The 17,995-nt window shown below is 42.6% G+C and overlaps 2 protein-coding genes across 3 annotated transcripts in view; one reads left to right on the forward strand and one right to left on the reverse strand.

The window, feature by feature from the left end:
* Window positions 1-17,995, forward strand: part of psmd1 (proteasome 26S subunit, non-ATPase 1) — a 53,879-nt gene that overhangs the window by 14,023 nt on the left and 21,861 nt on the right. The window lies entirely within an intron of this gene.
* On the reverse strand, window positions 1,374-16,497 carry htr2b (5-hydroxytryptamine (serotonin) receptor 2B, G protein-coupled). Its single transcript, XM_024422857.2, has 4 exons — window positions 15,912-16,497; window positions 14,405-15,030; window positions 5,071-5,271; window positions 1,374-3,238 (listed from the first exon to the last, which is right to left on the reverse strand). Exons 2-4 carry the CDS (start codon window positions 14,664-14,666, stop codon window positions 2,316-2,318), a joined length of 1,386 nt encoding a protein of 461 aa, XP_024278625.1. The 5' UTR covers window positions 14,667-15,030; window positions 15,912-16,497; the 3' UTR covers window positions 1,374-2,315.

Genomic DNA, 17,995 nt, shown 5'->3' on the forward strand with positions numbered 1-17,995 from the left:
ACCCTGGTAAGCGCTGGGTATCATTTGTCGTTTGAAAAACCAACACAGTTAAATGTTTTGAAAGTGTGCTTAAGTTTCAGCAATGTGAGAATTTGTTTCATGTCCAAGTTAAATCTATGGAACATGAATAATCTTTGAACCACCCTTGTCGTCTGCAATGGTTTCAGTATTCTCTTGTAATTTTTAAATGCAATTCATGATCAAAGATATGATGCTTTTGGAAGTGATTTTACTCTTCAGAAAGCATAGCCTAACCTACATTGATCAGCTACAAACTATCCCTCACTTTCCTAGTGTTGGCACTCTTAAGTGATCCTGTGATTGGTTTGCATGCAGATTATCAACATGACATAGTGATCAGCATCTCATCAAATGGATGACAGAATTTAGGTGAACTTTTAGCTGAGAGGATACAATTACTTCCTGGCTCTTTACAGGTAGTTCAGTGTCTGAGGACGTTGGCTCCATGTCATCCTCCCGAGCCACATTATTGTTTTTCGGTCTGTTTACGGAGGCTTATCACTCATTCTCTGACGTGAATTTACCCATCAGGCATCACTGCAGCATTCAACAGCATCAGACAGCACTGCAGCATTCAACGGCACTGAGCCAAGCAGAGGAAAATGGAGGGACTATTTTAAGCCCAAAAAAGGCTATGCGATATTCACATGATCAATTGGCTGTTAGATAAACCTAGTGTAAATCCTTCCTCTGTTTAGAGATCCTCCTGAGCGGCAACAATTCAGTTGAGCTCCCACTCCCCCCATGGCTTCCAGGCACCCTTACAGTCTTGGGAAACCAGGACGTGGTGCTCAGAGCTGCTGTCTCTGAGTGGGTCAAAGGTCAGAGTGAACGCTGGTGTGCTGGCGTCTCTCACTCCCCAACTGCTTCGAAAGGGCATGGTGGGGAGGAATATACCCGTCTAGTCTCATGATGGCAGAAATGTGCATTGGAATTTGTAAATGAACCAAACATGGGCTCTCTCATTACATTTCTGGCCATGTGGTACATCCTTGGTACTTATTATTATAGATTTTATGCTGTGGACTAATTTAGTACACTCACCATAAAAGTGTTTTTTTTTTTTAGGTTTATATAAAGTCAATTGTTTTTTTGTTGTTACGTCACGTAATTCACTGGTACGGAGAATGAATCAAAATGCCCTTTTTATTGCCCCTCATAAAGCGATCATGTCCCTACGCACTTAACGTTCAGGATTCAGCCTCCTCGTAGTCGTTGTTTGTGACGATGAACTCCGAGCACAGTGGTTTATGGTGTGTTTATTTTGGCTCTCGTGTCCAGTTAGCTTTGCTTTGCCTCATTACCACCCCATCAAGGAGACACTATATAAACTCTGATGAAAGTGAAACAGTAGAGCGGCCGTTGCGGCTGCAAAACACATATTTTCAGAGATAAAGACGTGTTTAAAATAAGATGACTTGGTCGGTAGTTACATCTGCTTTCAAGATCCTCTTAAGAACTGTAAAAAAAGGACACGGCTTTTCTTTAAGCCAAGCACAGTTTTTATACATTTCTGAACCATCACACATCCATTCGTAGGCTATACATTTTGTATTTGACAAGCTTCCCATTTGCAAAGGTTTTGTCTATGTTGAATGTATGTATATATGTATATATATATAACATCCAAGTGGATTATTATAACACTTTGGGGAAAATAGGTCTTGTGACTTTTCATAACATCTGTTCACAGTTTATAAAAACACTTACCAAAACATTGCCGTTAAAATGGGTGGCATTTATAGTGTATTCCTTCAGAACTCTGTGTGATGTGGAGGCTGAATGTCTAGTTTATGTGGGAGGAGTGTTTGTCCTCTCAATTGGTAAGCATGTCATCTCCTCCATGGAAATTGTCCATAGCAGACCACCAAATAGCCCAAGGTGGCATGGGAATACACATTGTATCCACTTGAGTGTTTCAAGACCGTCTGTCATCATTCCTTATCTGTCTGGCAGCCTCCTTAAGGACAATCTGACCTGAGCGTTATAGGGTTCGTCTTTTATTGAAGGTAACTAACTACCTCGATGCACCTATTTGCTGTCTCATTTTACTCCTAATGTTCAGTAATCTCTTTATAGAATCGGAGGGCCTCTTCTTTCTCGCCAAAGTGTTTGACAGAGATCGGCATCTCCTTTTGTTTCGCCCTTGAGAGCACACAGTGTTTTCTTTTAATAGCACCGAATCCACAGAAGTGATGCTCAAAGAAGGTGTCTTGTCACCTGAACCCCTGGACAACTCGAGCCTGGGCTGTCTTTTTCACATGACTTTCTGGTTCTAATTGTTTCCTTTTGAACTACACATAACTGACATGCTCTTTGAGTTTGCAATCCTCATTCTCTGTAAGGAGCAGAGTGTCCAGTAGAACGCTAGCAGAGGACTCCATGGGTGCTTGCCGTCGTCTCGGCGGGCTCTGATAGCACACCGGCCCGATGCCGTTCTTCATCCCCCGCTTCATGAACAGCTTGGAGTTTTCCGCCACAGATGAATGAAAGGAGATCCGTGTCAGATTCCTGCAGCCATGCTGTTCCCTAGTTTGCCTGGCTGGCGTGTTAGTGGTGCTGCTGTAGTTACAGGTGATGTAGCGTGTGAAGGCCTGGCGGAAGGTCTTGTTGAAGAGGGTGTAGACCAGCGGGTTGATGCCTGATGACACGTAGCCCACCCACACGAAGATCTCCATCAGACGGCCGATCACATGGACGTCGCAGCTGGCGCACAGCACAGAGGTGATGTTGGTGATGAAGAATGGGCACCACATGACCACAAAAAGAAGGAAGACGATGCCCAGCACCTTGGAGGCACGCTGCTCATTGGTCAGGTTCTGCATTGACTTCTTGCCTATGGTGGACATGCGACGGATGGGGATCTCGTCACCTATGATTGGGTTGGCGGGAGAAATGGATTTTCCTGGCAGTTTCTCAGTTGTGGGAGAAGCCACAGACTGCTCCCTCTGGAAGACTGAGGAGACGGTTGGGCGAGTGAAGCGTTGGGTCACCTTTGACCTGAGCAGAAATGCTTTCTTGCGCAGCACCTGGATGGTGAGCAGGTAGATGACCATCATGATAGTCAAAGGGATGAAAAAAGCTGTCATGGAGCCAAACATGATGAATTCTCGGAAGCTGTCTGGTTTCAGTAGGCAGGTGTGGTTGCTGTTAAAGGTGACATTGTTGGGAAGATGGTAGTTTCTCAGCCCCTTGATGGGAATGGGAATTGCGATACCTGTGTGTGTGTGTGTGTGTGAGAGAGAGAGAGAGAGAAGTTTGGTCAGTCAAATCATCAATCCAAACTTTGTTGTCTCTACACAATGTTAGATGGGAAGACTAACAACTTTGGTTGTTTGGGATTAAATGTGTTATGGGAGTAGAGACAGGATCTTCTCACAGCCAGTGGTCACTTTATGCTGCTTTTCTTTTTGCTTTTATTATAGCACATGAAATCTTCACATCTGAATTTCCTTTTGATGTTGCCAGAGTATAACTCTGTTTAAAGCTTCAGGCTTTCACGACTGAGGACAGCAGAGGTAGCGCAAAGGGTCATTCTGGGACTTCTGGAAGTTCTCATTCTTTGCTTAAAAATCAAATAAACAAATCATATATTACCAGCTATAATACAGTGACTGTGAGCACTACACCCTGGACGAAGAGACCCTTCTACTGTCGTGGCGTCTAAGTGCTGCTCGCGTAACTCTTAAGCAATCGTCTGGTTTTGCTCACCGAAAGAAAGTCAATGTGTCGAACCTTAGCCCCGAGGTGAAAACTGAGAGCGTGCTGTTGTGAATGAGTCTGAACGCCCTATGAATTCCATTAACCTGCTAGTAAGCATGTCCGTTGGATGGTGTATACAATGTGTATCCTGTACATGTAACTAATAAAACTGGAAACTTGATTAATGCCAGGCTGAACTCTGCCAAGTCCTCACACCAGTTGCCTAAATGCTTCAGCCAGAGGAACCGTCATGGCTAACGATGTTAACTAGAATAGGGGTGTTAAATTTAATTTCATACTGGAAAGCTTATATATATATATCAATGCAAACCAACTTATTTATCACGGGTTCACTGGCCAGTCATTAACAATACTCTGTGGACAAGAAGTAATAAGAAGCCCAACAATCAGGAAAATAAAACCTATGTTTATGTCTCAAACTGTCTTATTGGACTGTGTCAAATTACCAACTTGAGTATAGACTTTTGATTGGGCCAAATATGGGAAACCAGTTTGTCTGACATTCCGTTGTATGAAACACGTTCTGTGTGAAGAGGATTCCAGTGGCTCAGCTGCTCCATCTCCCTCTTGTTTATGGACTAAGGGTATGGTCCTTAGCTTTATCTCTTACCCCTTATCCTCTTCAGTCCAAATGTCCTTTTGTCTCGTAACCTAATTTTACTGAAAAATACCAGAGGCTCTTCAGTGTTGCTTTACTATTCAGTTTTGTAAAATTGCAGATTCTGTTCTGCAGTGCACATTTATGCTTATTGTGAAGAGTCAAGTGGTTACTGGTCCAGGAGTCCTCAAATAAGGTTGTGGTTTGAATGCTTGGTTTTGTCTTGAATGTTATTTTGGCTTAAACCTTTCTGAAAAACAAATCTGTGATCCATAGCGTTGTTAGCAACATTGTAAAGCCGTTGTACTGCTCAAAGATACAATTGCAAAAATAACGCGCGCTAAGCCTTGTGGTGTTTCACTACGCTCATCACAAGGGCAGTGATGTGAAATTAATTTCCTTCCTGGGGGCATACTCGATCATTTAAACCTCCCTTTTTTAATTTGATGCCGTTTTTGTGTAAATCTCTCCGGCTCATTAACTGTTTACCCACAGGTCCCCTTGACTGCTAACACTATGATAATGTGTAAGTCGGGGTTAAGTTTTTAAGGGAGGTACTGTATGTAAACGTTTTTATACAGCTTTTATTGCATCCTGCTTTTGAGGCATGTCGCGTCACAGGCGCCCGGGGAATTGAACCGCGTAAAGAAACTTGTTCAAACAACACATTGGAGAATGCTCCTGATATCAACACAGGACAACAACAAAAAAGAAACCGAGCAGCTTACCAATAGATATGAACCACACCACTGCTATCTTGGCCATGGCTTTGGCCCTGGACTTATACTGGCTGTACTGAATGGGCTTCTTGATGGCGATGTAGCGGTCCAGTGAGATGGCACACAGGTGCATGATGGACGCTGTGGAGAACAGGACGTCCAGGAAGAGCCAGATTGGACAGAGAAACTCCGGAAGAGGCCATCCGGAATCTGAGAAATGGACAGATGATGGGAAGCATTGGATTGTTAGCTGCTCTCGTAGGCCAATACAGAACCATTTGAAATGTAAACCATGCCTTTCTAGACAAATTCTCAAACTTCATTACTATGGTGCTAAATCTTTTTTTTTTTTTTTTACCCTGAGAAGAGCCTATTTAGATTTTAGTTTCTAAGTCATTGTAAAAATCAACATAATAGCCATTCAAGTAATTTATAACCATCTGCACTGAACAAAAATATAAGACGTAACATGTAAAGTGTATGAGCTGAAATAGAAGATCCCAGAAATGTTCCATACGTACATAAAGCTTATTTCTCTCAATTGTGTGCACAAATGTGATTATATCCATGTTAGTGAGCATTTCTCCAGTGACGAAGTACTTACCCCCAAAAAACTACTTAAGAAAAAAATTCTTATCTGTTTGACTTACTCCACTAAATTTCTAAAGATAATAATGTACTTTTACTCCATACGTTTTCCCTGACACCCAGAAGTACTTGTTACGTTTTGAATGCTTAGCCTTAGACCACATTTTTCTGTCCTGCTAACTGGCATACTTATCAACAGAACCTCCCTGGTCATCCCTACTGCCTCTAAACTGGCAGACTCACTAGACGCGTGCTTCGTCAGAGCGTGCCCCTGGGTATCTGTAAATAAATAACTCGAAAATGTGTCCATCTGCTTTGCTCAATATAAGGAATTTGAACTGATTTATACTTTTATTTTTTACTTTTGATACTTAAGTGCATATATAAAACAATACTTTAAGACTTTTAATCAAGTAGTATTTTACTGGATGGGTAACATCTTTTAATAGAAAATGAATCATTACTTTTACTCAAGTATGACAATTGGGTAATTTTTCCACCACTGCATTTCACCAATGTCCATCAGAGCTGTTGCCAGAGAATGTTAATTTCTCTACCGTAAGCCGCCTACAACGTCATTTTAGAGAATTTGGCAGTACGTCCAACCGGTCTTGCAACCGCAGACCACGTGTAACCACGCCAGCCCAGGACCTCCACATCTGGCTTCTTCACCTGCAAGATCGTCTAAGACCAGCGACCCGGACAACTGAGGAGTATTTCTGTCTGTAATAAAGCCCTTTTGTGGTGAAAAACTCATTGTGATTGGCTGGCCCTGGCTCGGCCCCTGACCAGTCGTGAAATCCATAGGTTAGTGTTTAATTTATTTATTTCAATTAACTGATTTCCTTATGATTTGTAACTCAGTAAAATTGTTGAAATTGTTGCATTTTATAATGTCAAGGACTGCATGGGCTGTGTGTGTGTGTGTGTGTGGGAGAGGAATAGAGATTTGTCAAAGACGCCAAAATTAAAGGTGGAAATGTAGGATATTTTTCTAATAGGAAATGAAGTGTGAAGATGTTGGACATTTATTCATGCCGTTTCTCTTCATTTGGTGGCCTATGACGCAGGTGTTTTATGTTCCTTAATTCCTGAGGAGGAAGTAGCCCGTTTGAAAAAGGGACTAATTTCTGATTAGTCCCATTTTGTCCAGCAAACCTTTTGCATTCTAAACAGAACTTGTGTTGTGGACATCAGTGAGGCCACCAGCATTGGGGAGATACGCTTCAATAGCTAATGATTTAAAACCAGCTCTGATGTAAAGAATTGTTTATTTTAGTAAATAATTAATTCACTGCCGAGAAATGTTTCTTATGACTTTGTATGGAGCTGAAAGCGCTATGTTCTTGATGTAGATGTGTTCTGGCCCCTTCTCGCCATACGTGTTTGTTTGTTTTGGGTCCTGGGTGTGAAATTGCCCCATAATTGTGTGTTGGAAAGGTTCTTGAATGATTTTCTTGTCAACCTGTTTTGCTGATGGCTTGTAATTTCATAATTCAAGCATTAGTGGATATGTTAACAAAAAAATAAAACAAGTATTACTTTTAATATTTGTATATACATAATAAACTATAAAATAAATACACATTTGATCACAATATTTTAGTGTCCTCCCTGTTCTAGATGTGCCCTATGAATGTGTAGTGGGCATTCATAATGTTGGGGGTCTACTGTTCACCATTTCAGGGGCTTTGTTCAGCTCCACGTCTACTGCTCACCATTTCAGGGGCTTTGTTCAGCTCCACGCACCACTTGCCTTTTCTCCTTTTTTCATTTAGAAATATTTTCTGTGGGATATTTATACTTTGATAGGTAGGCTACTTTCTAAGAGTATATATAATTTTTTGTGAGCCCCTTCCTTCGATGGGAATAATACTCAACAAATTCTACATGTGAGGATATTGTGTGCTTATACCAGATTTTAAAAAGCTGTTTGCTGGTAAAGTTTCTGATATGTGTTGCCAAGGCTACAGAGGTGTCCATCCAAGGCCACATTTCTAAGACAAACGTGTGAAGTCATTGCAGTACACCAGCTTCAAGAGCGAGAAAGAGAATTCTATGAAAACCTAGCTACCAACCTCTAGGGGTGAGGTCACCATTCCAGAGTTGTGGAAAAAGCCGCGTTGGACTCAAAATAAAAACTACGCTGAGATCGCTGTCTTGGTGAAGTGCTGTGTCTGAGTAGTATTATTGTCATTATGTAAATCATGATTATTGCTTATTTTTTAGAAAATGTCCCCGTTCCAGCAAATACCGGGGTGTAAACGATCTGACCTGAGTCATCTGTTTGTCAGGCTCTGATTATACAAGACATGCCCACAGTTCTTAAGGGCCTCCATACTTTATATGAGAATCCTTTTTTTCTTCTGTAAGAAGAACTGATCCTAAATCTGGTAAAAGCTGATCTAGACATCACAATTGTTTTATAGTCTCTATGTATGATATATACAGTGCCTTCGGAAAGTATTCAGACCCCTTGACGTTGTCCACATTCTGTTATGTTATACTAAAATTGATGAAGGGGGAAAAAACAATTTAAAACAATCTACACAAACAATACCCCATAATGACACAATACCCCAAAGGCAAAACTACAGGTTTTAGAAATGTTTGCCAACTTATTAAAAATAAAACTTATCACATTTACTTAAGTATTCAAACGCTTTCCTCAGTACTTTGTAGAAGCAGCGATTACAGCCTCAAGTCTTCTTGGGTTTGACGCTACAAGCTTGGCACACCTGTATTTGGGGAGTTTCTCCCATTCTTCTCTGCAGCTCCTCTCAAGCTCTCAGGTTGGATGGGGAGCGTTGCTGCACAGCTATTTTCAGGTCTCTCCAGAGGTGTTTGATAGGGTTCAAGTCCGGGCTCTGGCTGGACCTCAAGGACATTGAGACTTGTCCCGAAGCCACTCTTGCGTTGTCTTTGCTGTGTGCTTAGGGTTGTTGGCCTGTTGGAAGGTGAACCGTCACCCCAGTCTGAGGTCCTGAGTGCTCTGGAGCAGGTTTTCATCAAGGATCTCTACATTGCTCCGTTCATCTTTCCCTCTCCTGACGTCTCCCAGTCCCTGCCGCTGAAAAACATCCCCACAGCATGATGCTACCACCACCATGCTTCACCGTAGGGATGATGCCACCTCCATGCTTCATCGTAGGGATGGTGCCAAGTTTCTTCCAGAAGTGACGTTTCTTCCATCAGGTTCTTGGTCACCTCCCTTCTCCCCCGATTGCTCAGTTTGGCCGGGCGGCCAGCTTAAGGAAGAGTCTTGGTGGTTCCAAACTTCTTCCATTTAAGAATGGAGGCCACTGTGTTCTTGGGGACCTTCAATGCTGCAGAAATATTTTGGTACCCTTTCCTAGATCTTTGCCTCATCACAACCCTGCCTCAGTTCTACGGACAATTCCTTCGACCTCATGGCTTTGTTTATGCTCTGACATGCACTGTCAACTGTGGGACCTTTATATAGACTGGTGTGTGCCTTTCCAAATCATGTCCAATCAATTGAATTTACCACCGGTGGACTCCAAGTTGTAGGAAAGTGTCAAGGATGATCAATGGAAACAGGAAGCACATGAGCTCAAATTCGAGTCTCCTAGCAAAGTGTCTAAATACTTAGGTAAATAAGCTATTTCTGTTTTATTTTTAAGAAATTGGCCAACATTTCTACAACTGTTTTTGCTTTGTTATTATGGAGTATTGTGTGGGTTACTGAGGATTTTTATTTTTTATTTGATACATTTTAGAATAAGGCTGCAACGTAACAATGTGGAAAATGTCAAGGGGTCTGAATAATCTCCGAAGTCACTGTAGATAAGGGGTGTCTCAATCATTATGCAGGTTTTTCCTTTTGAGACCAAGAGCCAGGTGAGGAGTTCTTTACTAATTAATGACCTTAAATCATCAATCAAGTACAAGGGTGGAGCGAAAACCCGGGGGCACTCGGCACTCCGTGGAATTTGATTGACAATCGATGTCCCACAGATTAAAATTATTATTATTTTGAAGGATTTAACAGCCCTTCTAGAGTTTTCTATTCTGCACCGACGTCCTTCAATGCAGCATTATTTCATACGTTGTATTTTTCTCGTTATAAAGCTCTCTGCCAGAGCACTAAATGGATCGCTTGGCGGTTTTGTTTACATTTTTAAATGAGGCATGTTTTTGACTTAATGACATTCTGGGGTTCTCAAAATGAATTATGTTGAAGTTTAGGTTAAAAGACAGCGCTGGTTGAAACGTAGATCTAAACCTAGGCCCTACCAGGTGTGTGTGTGGGGAGACTGGGTGAGTCTGGGGTCGAAGCTTGTCTTGCGAAAGAGTGACCTCTCTCTGAAACAGTTTTAAGCTCATTAGTGAAGAAGGGTAAGAATGTTCTGTCGTCATCCTCTTATAGCCTGGTGGGCTATTTCGTGCAATCTTAATTCTACTCTTCATTCTGATTTATAGAACAATGAACAAGTTTTCTGCACTGCCAGGTCTTATGCCACGGCCCAAATATATTGAGGTAAACATTTATCTGTCCGCAATGTAAACACTTCTAATGGTGCTTCCTCGTAAATATGGCGCTATGGTTAAGTGCATCCCCCCTCCCCTCCCGAATCCTTCAAATAGCTTTTCTTAATTGTTCTCTCTCGTCACCCAAGCCTCAGTCAGCTGTATGTTTTTAGTTTAGCAGTGTAGTCAGTCTACAGGGCAGCCATTAAACATTTGGAACCATGTCATTTTTCAAGGTGTTGACTGTAGAAGCCTTACATTCATCTGCTGGGCAGATGTGGAAGGGGCCCTCAGGACTTCTTTTACAGCTCTTATCAAAAGCAGTTGCACACTAGACATGTCCTCCTCCAGTAAAATGTTTAATTTTTCTGAGATTTATTTTCCGTTGCTGTTTTAAAGCTAGTTTCCTGCCATGCTATGCGTTTTGCCATGGCTAAACGCTGTTATTTTGCTCAACCTAACAATTTAATACTGCATTGTTTTTGGACATTTCAATTTTCCCTGACTGTCTAGCTATTAATCTGGTGATTGGTTAGTTATCAAAGATTATATTATGTACGAATATGTAGGTCCATTGATCTTTTGTACATATTTTATCTGGTTTTAGTTTACACTGAACGCATTTTTCCATTTAATAAAATAAACCGATAGCAATCATTTAAAAAAATAAATAATAATAATAATAATAATTTTAAACACTGCTTGGACCTGAAAACGCTGATGTGGCCCGTCCAAGAATTATTATGGCAGAAACATCCCTGCTGTCCTTCGATAGCGGTCAATAATTAATTAATTGCATTCATTTGTGTACCTTGCGATCAGTAGTTCTAAACACATGTATTTTTCTTCTCTATGCTGCAGTACAATCTAGAGTAGCGCATATTAATGCTGCTCTTTTCATTTCGGCCAGCGGGGCAAACATACAACAAAATAAATGTTCAAGTTACTCGGTGGGGATTCAACTCTTTGGTTGGTAAAAGAGTCAACTGCACGTCACTAGTTTGAGGCAATAGATACTCCCGGTTAGTCTGAAACTTCTCCCGCAGCCAGGGTTTGGGATGGAGAGGAGATCCACCCAGGCAGACACAGAAGAAAGTGGATAAATGGTCAAAAAACGGAGTCGCTATTACTTTCTCTCTATTTTAAGCAAGTAGTTGTTGTGGTTTATTGGGAATTTAGAGAGTCTAGTGTTTATTGGAGGTGATATATTAGTGGTGACAATACTGTAGCTACAACAGCTTGTCTCTGTCCTCTGGTAAATTTCAGGTGGTATTTGGAAGTTTGCACTGATTCCCTCTCTCGCCGTTTGCCTGCACACACTGTTCTTAGAGCTGCAGGCCTTAACTGCCGAGTGGCTCTAAAGGGGCCCCCCTTGCTGTGTGCTCGGTCTCCAGCCAGTAGAGAAATGACAGCTGCCCCTGCACAAACGTACCTTGCGTCCATTCAGACATGGAACTCTGTGCGAACTTATATGTGCGCACACGTACACACACAGCCCCCCTCCCACTGAGCTTGGGCTACTACTCCTCGGAAGCCTCTGGTTCTTATTTATGTGATCACATGGCCTTGACTTTGATCCTCTCCTTCCCCTCCGTCTAGGCCTGATCCTATCCTTCCCCCTCCGTCTAGGCCTGATCCTATCCTTCCCCCTCTGTCTAGGCCTGATCCTATCCTTCCCCCCCTCCTCCCCCTGTCTAGGCCTGATCCTCTCCTTCCCCCCGTCCTCCCCCTCAGTCTAGGCCTGATCCTCTCCTTCCCCCTCAGTCTAGGCCCGATCCTCTCCTTTCCCTCCGTCTAGGCCCGATCCTCTCCTTTCCCTCCGTCTAGGCCCGATCCTCTCCTTTCCCTCCGTCTAGGCCCGATCCTCTCCTTTCCCTCCGTCTAGGCCCGATCCTCTCCTTTCCCTCCGTCTAGGCCCGATCCTCTCCTTTCCCTCCGTCTAGGCCCGATCCTCTCCTTTCCCTCCGTCTAGGCCCGATCCTCTCCTTTCCCTCCGTCTAGGCCCGATCCTCTCCTTTCCCTCCGTCTAGGCCCGATCCTCTCCTTTCCCTCCGTCTAGGCCCGATCCTCTCCTTTCCCTCCGTCTAGGCCCGATCCTCTCCTTTCCCTCCGTCTAGGCCCGATCCTCTCCTTTCCCTCCGTCTAGGCCCGATCCTCTCCTTTCCCTCCGTCTAGGCCCGATCCTCTCCTTTCCCTCCGTCTAGGCCTGATGGACGTCATTAAGGTCCGATGGAAGGATGGAGGCCCCACCCCCCACACTATACAGTTTACAGTTAGCCTCGTGCCCACTGTTTGCACGGCACATATGGTTCTTATACAAAGATGGTGCCTGTTTTCTGAAAGCATGACTTGAAATCAGATTCCTGCCAAGCACAGTCGAGGTGGGGTGTGTGTCACAGGGCCGTTTACTCCAACAGAATGAATGAGGAGTAATGGCTCGACTATAAATTCTGTGTCAGGAGAAAGAGGACTATGCTAGAGGGGGGGTGTGTTTTAATTTTGCGCTTTGAAACACAGCTGCATTTGTGGGGCGGCAGGTAGCCTAGTGGTTAGAGGGGGCGGCAGGTAGCTTAGTGGTTAGGGGGGCAGGTAGCCTAGTGGTTAGGGGGCAGGTAGCCTAGTGGTTAGGGTGTTGGATTGAATCCCCAAGCTGACAAGGTAAAAATCTGTTGTTCTGCCCCTGAACAAGGCAGTTAATCCACTGTTCCCCAGTAGGTTGTCATTGTAAATAACAATTTGTTCTTGCCTAGTTAAATAAATAAATTGTAAAGCTACGTCACTTAATGGAATCGAATGCAAATCTTTTCAGTTCGCTCTTATATCTGTATTTTTCCCTGGCGACCTAAGTGAGTGTGCGAGCCGAGGGAGAGGTTGGTTTGTGATTGGAAAGTCGTTTTGTATAAGTCACGCAGAAATTGGGTCATCGCTACCTGATGTGAATGTGCCTCTGCTGAGATTACACAGCCAAAGGAAGTACCTTGTTTATTGTCCACTATCTTGTGTTTTTGCCATCTGCTATTAATTTATTTATACTGTAGCTGGCGGAGATTCAGCAGCATCTCTTGTGGTGTCCGAACTCTGCTGTTCTTGAATTATTATATTATGAATATGCATATTTATGTTTTTGCTCTGTTGTTCAGTTAACAAAAGAAGGCGGCAATTCTTGTCATCAAATGCTAGATCTACTAGATTAAATTCAAATGTTGTGGCTTACCTACTGAGGTGGATATCTGCTTTGCAATGCACATTTACAGGTGTTTCTCTGGTCTCAACTGACAGCAGCTTTATAATTGCGGCTCCATGGGAACTGGGGTGAGCCAAGTGCAATTTAGACCTGATCGATGGGAGCCAAGCTAAACACGAGTAAGAGGCCAGCCTTTGTGCTTAAATCAGCTGCTGTGTTGGGGCCCAAAAAATAATCATTCAAATTGATGTTGAGGCAATCATGGTGTTGCATTTCTATGAACTGTTCACACTTGTAGTGTCAGTACCTTTTAGTATCAGCTGTGGTTGGGTTGTATGTATACAGATGTTCATACCTAAATCCTGTACCATCCTGGGGTATACAGTATTATCGTCAGTGCAAACTAGTGGAGATTTATTTAAAAATGTAACAATAAATACATTTTATGCTTAAAAAAAAAAAATGCACGCGAACGTAAACCAATTGCGAAGACATACCCCCCCCCAGCTCATGAAGTTGTACAATTAACTGAGGTTTTTCTGCACACAGAAAACAAATATCAAACAACAAGAATGTTGATCCAGGAGAGGATTGATTTGTCTCTGCTGTAACCAAGAAACTTGATCTTGACATCTAGACACTTGGTTCGTAAACCAAATGCATAGCTGGAGCCCTGAGCTGGAGAGAATTTATTTGGCGCGTCTATAGATATTTAGCTGGAAACCATTAGTAGGATCCTCACAAAAGTTTCCATGTGCTCTTTGAGCCAGTCATGGTGTTTTTATGTTGAATGGCTTCTTAATTTATCCTGTTGCATATTTCTTTTTATTAAGAACGCCATCTGCTTTATCTATTGACACAAGTTGACTGCGGGTATTTATTTTAAAAGAACCAATTGAACATTTTTGTGAGGTGTAAATCATACCGGGGGTATTTAAAAAAAAAATACCCCAGTATACAGTATTCCGCCCAACACTATTATCAGCAGGGTCTTGAGTTACAATTGGTTGAATGAAGGAACCAATGAAGGGGTCCTTTCTGATGACAAGGCAAGAGGTCAACCATGTTGAGATGACTTACTGTAGAGCACAGTGATGAGGGCGACGGGCATCACCAGGAGTCCCACTAGCAGGTCGGCCACCGCCAGGGACATCAGGAAGTAGTTGGTGGCATTCTGCAGCTTCCTTTCCAGCGACACTGCCAGGATGACCAGGATGTTGCCCCCAATGGTGGGGATGATGACCATAATGATGAGCAATGCGGCCCAGCGTAGCTGAGCACCAGCCACCTCCCCGGACCCCGAACCGTTGACCACCAGCGGGGGTGCCTCTGGCTGGGACATGCTGCTGTGGAGAGGACGGCTGGGTTGGGCGCGGGTCGGGGCTCTGCTCTGGCTGGTTCAGGGGGCTTGGTCAGCATGGTCCTAGGGGCAGGGGTGGGTGGAGGGCAGCTTAGGTCCAGTACACAGGGCGGTGGCTCATACCCGGGTGCACCGTATAAACCAAAAGGACCACGTCACAATCAAAAATGCCCAGCAGCTCCAAAACTTAACATGTCGCCTCAAAACGTGTTCAAGGCAGTAATCTAAGCACAGAATGTACCTCCACAGGAAAAAGGGGTGTTAGGTCAAGAGTTGGTTGTCTGACTCGTAATCCGGGCGCCGTTGTCTTCTGGTTTGTGTACGCTCTAGAACAGACAAGTTTCTACTAAAAGTTTTAGAAGGAAACAAAAGTGACAATGTTAAACCCCTTGGACATTAGTTTCAGTGTGAAGACCTCTAATGATGAGTGACATTTATCATAACAAATGTCATGGGTTTTTCCTCCACAGTCATTAGTATAATTTCTAGACCAAGGAAACAGCTATCGGCTAATCACTGCTTGCTTGCGCGCTTAACTCTGGCATGTTTTTCTACATGTTTTTTTGTGTGTGTGTGTGTAAAAAAAAATGTTTTTATCAACTGTGTACATGGTCGTTCTGGGTCTCTGTGTAGTGGTTTGAACATTTTATTGTCAAACAAAACTGTTAACACGTAAGGTTAAACGATTGCATGTCATAACATTGCTAGAATTATTTCTTGAACTAAATGTTAAATTATGCAAGGTTCAGTTTTGAACATACAATTTAATAAAGCTTTTGCATTTCACTTTTGAAAGCAATTTTATTTGTAAAAAATAATTTTCCCCTATTGGTTTGTAGTGTAAATGGTTACTCGTAACACATCTAGCTTATTCACTGCATATCATAGGGGTTTAAGTCTGTGGCACTTGGGTAATTATGATTCCCCCTCCATTTTTATAGAACAAAGTTATGCAAACACAAGCATATTTGGTCATTATTTAATTGACAATAATATTACACTCAATATTGTCACAATCTCTAAATCGCTTATACATGTTATTTCCATGCCATTAATTATAACTCATACATTTTTTAAAAATCTTCCTTTGAAAGTTAACTGTCTGACATTAAAATCAAGCACAGCTCAGAAGTTCTCAGACTTTTTGATCAAAAACATTAACCATTTCCTGTAGATTTGACTGATTTTTATTTTAGAATGATTTAACAAATAGTTTGTCTTTCTTACCTTCATCAAAGGCAACAGCCCTTGTGTTCTCCTTTTTGGTTTGTCCTGTACATTTGTATCGCCTTCTGAGCTGCTATAATCCACTTTTTTTTTCCCAGTCGTGCAAAACCAGTGCTGTTCATCACCAAACAACTCGATCCTCAAACTCCTTCAATGACTGCTTTTTTTTCTTCTGGTCCCCGATCATGTTTTTATAACTTAGGACTCCTCCAAAATCTAAAAATGTCACAGGCAGCCCTCCCCTTGTGAAAATATTTGCCTAATATTATCTCACTTTGGTGCATTCCATCCGTAGGAAATTCCTTTGTCCCGCTTGTTGGATGAGCCCCCGGTTTCGATTCGCATCACCTACCGCGATCACAGGTTGAAAACTTTCAGATGTCCTGTCTCCCCCTTCTCGCACTCTGTCTCTCACTCCCCCATACTGCTTCTCCATCCCCCTCGCTCCCTCCTATCTCGCTCTCTCTTACCACCTCACTTATCCATGAGTCAGGCTAGGGAGAAGACAGATGAATGTCTCAGAGCTGGCCGAATGCCGACGTTTCTGGGAGGCAATTTCCTTCAACACAGCCGACTTACTGTTTATGTTTGTCTCTTTCTGTTCTCTCCTCCAGTAGGGGCTGGGGATGGTGGTTGGAGGAGGAGAGAGTTTTTAGTTGTGTAGGTTAAATGTTGCTTCACGTGTCCTGTTGAAACAGCATTATCACTTTTTTTTATTTTTTAGATAAAAACTAAAAACGCATTTTCCGGATGATGGTTATATAAGAAATTGCAGAGCCAAGTTTTTTTGTCTCCCTTTCCGTGCCTGTACAGGGGGTTATGTTTGACATCTCAAATCTCGCTTATCTTGACAGCCTAACCACCCCCGGCCAAGTCGGAGCAATTGTCTTTTGACTAGAACAAAAGCCAAAGGTCACCCCCCTCCTCGCCTGATTCCCATGTGAATCACTTGGATGCTCCTGATCCTCTGATGTTAGGAGTTGCCCAGGGACTTCCTGCTAGCGCCTCACAAACATCTGTTTTCTACCTTTCTGCATTAACGCTACGGATGCTACTCGAAAAAATATTTAAATACAATTTGATTGAACATTCCGCTGACTTAGATTTTACGTCAATGACGTCCAATTCTTCGTATCTTCTAGCTAGACAGGATAGCAATGGGCATGATTTCACTCATGTTTAAGTCTGTAGTCATTTCTAATTGGAGTGGGATTCATGGAGTACAGAGAAGTCCTGCAAAATGTTCTTATGTCTCTGTGTGGAAAGAAACACTGCTTTTCATGACTCATTTGGATCGAGTGGAATGACGAAGTAAATCATATTGACTTTTTTGGCAGTGTATGTATGAACTGGTATTGGTTTGATTAGCCTTAGTGTTTCCCTGCTTCCTACGTGTGCCACTGTGCTGGGCATCTCTGGCGGCTGAGTGGAAGGGACAGGATGGATTGAGCTGGTGCTACTGTGCTTTTTAATAATTATTTTTAAATTCAGCGTCGGACACCATCAGGTGCACACAGCCTATATAGGGTCTGCGTTAAATACGGAAGACACATTTTCGATTGAAAGCATTCAGTTGTACAATTGACTAGGTGTTTTTTATTCTTTAACTTTTATTTAACCTAGGCAAGTCAAATTCTTATTTACAATGACTGCCTAGGAATAGTGGGTTAACTGCCTTGTTCAGAGGCAGAGTTTTTCTTTTTTTAAATTTTACCTTGTCAACTCGGGGATTCGATCCACCAACCTTTCGGTTACTGGCCCAACGCTCTAACCACTAGGCTACCTGCTGCCTCTCGGAGCAGTGTTTATTAACTCCAAATGTTATCGAATCAAAGTTTATTGGTTGTGTACACAGATTTGCAGATATTGCAGGTGCAGTTTTCCATAACCAAACATGTAGTATTTTCAGCTGTTGGAAGCTGGTGTACAAAAGTGAAAGACGTAAAAACTCAACTTTAAAATGGGAATCATAGAAAAGTGCACCTAGAATTGACTCCTTAGACTTCCTTTCAATGAGAATGGCATATCTGTAACACACATTTCTATGAGAAATGTGCATTTGGTTTGACACTACTAGTTTAAAT

This window comes from Oncorhynchus tshawytscha, linkage group LG06 (genome assembly GCF_018296145.1).
Source record: "Oncorhynchus tshawytscha isolate Ot180627B linkage group LG06, Otsh_v2.0, whole genome shotgun sequence".
Lineage (NCBI taxonomy): Eukaryota > Metazoa > Chordata > Actinopteri > Salmoniformes > Salmonidae > Oncorhynchus > Oncorhynchus tshawytscha.

Excerpts from the sequence above, each read along its gene's own strand:
- htr2b (XM_024422857.2), bottom strand. The coding sequence starts at position 14,666 with ATGTCCCAGCCAGAGGCACCCCCGCTGGTGGTCAACGGTTCGGGGTCC. Across the intron at positions 5,272-14,404 it reads CCTCATCACTGTGCTCTACA|ATTCCGGATGGCCTCTTCCG; the intron begins GTAAGTCATCTC and ends TCCATTTCTCAG. Across the intron at positions 3,239-5,070 it reads GGTGTGGTTCATATCTATTG|GTATCGCAATTCCCATTCCC; the intron begins GTAAGCTGCTCG and ends ACACACACACAG.